The sequence below is a fragment of the Galeopterus variegatus genome, unplaced genomic scaffold (assembly GCF_000696425.1).
Source record: "Galeopterus variegatus unplaced genomic scaffold, G_variegatus-3.0.2 Scaffold2855, whole genome shotgun sequence".
Lineage (NCBI taxonomy): Eukaryota > Metazoa > Chordata > Mammalia > Dermoptera > Cynocephalidae > Galeopterus > Galeopterus variegatus.
The window spans coordinates 408,416-411,369 of NW_007728966.1; the positions used below are offsets into that span (position 1 = coordinate 408,416).

General features: G+C 47.7%; 1 protein-coding gene across 2 annotated transcripts in view; it reads left to right on the forward strand.

Annotated features, from left to right (window-relative positions):
• MROH7 (maestro heat-like repeat family member 7) overlaps nucleotides 1-2,954 on the forward strand; it is a 64,915-nt gene that overhangs the window by 34,054 nt on the left and 27,907 nt on the right. For both annotated transcript variants that reach the window (XM_008583225.1, XM_008583224.1), the window contains exons 9-10: nucleotides 2,323-2,435; nucleotides 2,762-2,938. In XM_008583225.1, coding sequence (XP_008581447.1) covers nucleotides 2,323-2,435; nucleotides 2,762-2,938 — 290 coding nt within the window. The remainder of the gene's footprint in view (nucleotides 1-2,322; nucleotides 2,436-2,761; nucleotides 2,939-2,954) is intronic.

A 2,954-nucleotide genomic window follows, 5' to 3' on the forward strand; every position in this document is an offset into this window, starting at 1 on the left:
TTTGTTTATTTGAAATTCAAATTTAACTGGGTGTCCCGTATTTTGTCTGGCAACCCTAGGCCAAATCCACACTCTTAGATTCTAGAGGAGTGAAGTGGCTTGTCCAGGCCCCCCCGACTGCAGGAAGCAGCAAATCTAGGATTCCAACCTGGGTCTGCCTGACTCCAGAACTCAAGCTCCTTCCCTTTACAAATGACACACACACTTGGTCCATGTGATCAATCTGCCTCAATGGCCCATTCTTGTAGTATCTTGCATGCCCTGAGGGGGCCCAGGTAGGACCCAGGCTAGGCCACAGTAAGGGCTCAGGAAATGTGCCTGAAATGTGTTTCCTTCAGCAGAAAATATGGAGCCACTTTGTGCCAGGTACTATTCTAGGCCCTGGAGACACAGTAGTGAATTATTAATTTAATAATCCTCACTCGGTGAGCTTACATTTTTGTTGTCCACAGATAGACAATGAACAAACATAAATTAGGAATATATACTTGTATAAGTCAGATGATGAGCACTAATGAAAAAAAAAAGTAGAAAAGGAGATTGGAACTGCCACGGATAGGAGGATTGCAATTTAAAAGAGGTATTGTCACGCATCCACCAGAATGGCAAACATGAAACAGACAATGCCATGTGCTGGCAGACGTGGAACAGCGGGAATTCTCGTACACTGCTAGTGGGGGCGTAATTTGCTCCCCATTATGGAAAACTGTTTGGCAGTATCTCCTGAAGCTGAACCTACACCCACCCTGTGACCCAGCAATTCCGCTCCTAGCTATATACCTAACAAATGCGTAGGTATATTCACCAAAAGACGGGCACTAGCATGTTCATAGCGGCACTATCCACAATAGCTGGCAAGAACCCAAATACCTGTCAAAAGTAGAACAGATAAACAACAGTAGTATATTTGTACCATGGGAAATTACACAGCATTGAGAAGGAACGAAAGAAACAGTGCTGCGTGGAACTGTGTGGATGAATCTCACACACATCCTATTGAGTGAAAAGGGCCCGCTGCACAGGCTTGCATATTATATGAGTCCATTTACATGAAGTTCAAAGGCAAGGAACTCTATCTAGCGGATTAGAAGTCAGAAGAGTGTTACCCAGAGTGAGGAAGGGCACAATGACTGAAAGGGCTGCGCCAGATGGGCTTCTGGGGTGCTGATCNTAAACTCCCCTGCCTCTGGAGGCAGAGTGACCTGTGTGTAAGACCTGGCTCTGGCCTTTCCAAGCTGTGACTTCAGGGAAGCACTTTGCTTGGATAGGTCTATATTTCCTCATCCGCACTTTGCTTGGATAGGTCTAGATTTCCTCATCCATAAAAAGGGTATACTTCGATATAAATTGCAAGCTTTTTGAAAGATTAAATGAGATCTTTTGTAAGAGTATATGTAAAGAAACCAGATCAGTGCCACATGTTATAGGCACTTGTCAAATAGAGCTTCCTTTTCCCCATCCCTTTAAACTTTTGGAATCTGTCTCATGTCTGTGCTCTTTTTTATTTTTGGCAGCTGGACAGTGTGGGGATCTGAACCCTTGACTCTGGAATTATCAACATTGTGCTCTAACCAACTGAGCTAATGAGCCAGCCCTAGTTTTTTTTTTTTTTTAAAGTTTTTGTTTCTTTTGGTGGCTGGCTGGTACAGGGATCTAAACCTTTGACCTTGGTGTTATGACATTGTGCTCTAACCAGCTGAGCTCACCAGCCAGCCCTCATACTCTTCTTGATCTCTAGCATTTGGGCAGATATGTGGTCCCTGGGAGATTTCCCCCACGGACCAGGAACCACTCATGCCTCCTGAATGATGGGCAAAGGTAGTATAAGCCACATTAATAATCAGCCTTAGGGGTAGGAATAGTATAGACCAAATTAAGTTTGCCAGATTCAGCAAATAAAAATATAGGATACCCAGTTAAATTTGAATTTCAGAAGAATAATGAACAATTTTTAGTATAATTGAGACATACTTTTGCTAAAAATTATTTGTTTAGGGCCGGCCCGGTGGCGCACTGCGCTAGTGCGCCGCTTGGGAGTGCGGTGGCGCTCCCGCCAAGGGTTCGGATCCCACATACAGACNGAGTGAGGAAGGGCACAATGACTGAAAGGGCTGCGCCAGATGGGCTTCTGGGGTGCTGATCATGTTCTGTTTCTTGACCTGGGTGCTGCTACATGGATATGTTCACTGCATGAAAATTTATCAAGCTGATTACTTAAGATTTGGGCAATTGCCACGTCTATGTTTAACAAAAGTTTTTTTAAAAATTGGCTAAAAGAAAATAGGGTGGTCGGGCCTCACTGGGAAGGTTCTCTTCTTGCAGGAGCCAGAGATAAGGAAGAGGCTAACAAGAAGGAGCTGTATGAGAGCAACAAGCGGTTCCTGGGCCCCTACAACCCTGTCAGCCCGTGCCAGAACATCCTGCGCGTGATTGCGGTGACTGCCTGCTGCCAAGGCCAGGGAGGGGAGGAGGCCAGCGCCACCCGGCCCCAAATGCCTACTCCTCCCCTTCCAGCTTTCCAGGCCAACTCGAGGCCCCTTCCCCGACCACACGAGCCCAATCTGCACGCCTCTTCCTCCCTGATACATGTCACCCAGTTCTGGGTGTAGGGACCACCTCACCCCTACTTTTGTAGCTCTTCCCCAGAGGGCCCCACACTTACCGATTGTCCAAAGATGCATGGCCCTGCCTACTGACCTCTTCATGCAGGAGTCAGGCGGGTCTGCCCGTCAGTGTCAGGATCTCTGCACCTTTGTTTCAGGAATTTGGAGACTTCCTGGGGCCCCAGCAGGTAAAGGACCTGCTGCTCACAGCCCTGGAAGGGCTGAAAGGTGGCTCAGAGGCTCAGGGGAAGGACTCTGGGGAGATGTTGCAGCTGGCCTCGGAGGTCACGCTCAGCTCAGTGCTGGAGTGGTACCGCCACAGGGTGCTGGACGTGGTAAGGCTCCCTGGGG